This window comes from Penaeus monodon, chromosome 22, assembly GCF_015228065.2.
Source record: "Penaeus monodon isolate SGIC_2016 chromosome 22, NSTDA_Pmon_1, whole genome shotgun sequence".
Classification (NCBI taxonomy): domain Eukaryota; kingdom Metazoa; phylum Arthropoda; class Malacostraca; order Decapoda; family Penaeidae; genus Penaeus; species Penaeus monodon.
In genome coordinates, this window is record NC_051407.1 from 7,067,750 (window position 1) to 7,067,989 (window position 240).

At 38.8% G+C, this 240-nt stretch overlaps 1 protein-coding gene across 1 annotated transcript in view; it reads left to right on the top strand.

Annotated features, from left to right (window-relative positions):
* The first annotated feature begins 127 nt into the window (after positions 1–127).
* LOC119587247 (ATP-dependent RNA helicase A-like) overlaps positions 128–240 on the top strand; it is a 1,576-nt gene continuing 1,463 nt past the window's right edge. Inside the window, exon 1 of the mRNA XM_037936001.1 lies at positions 128–139. Coding sequence (XP_037791929.1) covers positions 128–139 — 12 coding nt within the window. The remainder of the gene's footprint in view (positions 140–240) is intronic.

Genomic DNA, 240 nt, shown 5'->3' on the forward strand with positions numbered 1-240 from the left:
TATGTACTTTGGAAGAGAAAGGAAATTTGTCCTGAAAACTGTGAGGAGGGAAGCTAAACATACCTTGACACCTTAAAGGGATTGTATATAAAGCTTCTCTCATCCGTTGGGCCTAACAAATCCTACGATGAAGATACTGGTGAGCTCCGCCTCTTTAGCACTGTCATATACATTTTTTCATTGCTATCATATTTGACTTTACAGCTGTGCAATGATGTCACAGAGTGAAGAATTGATTGT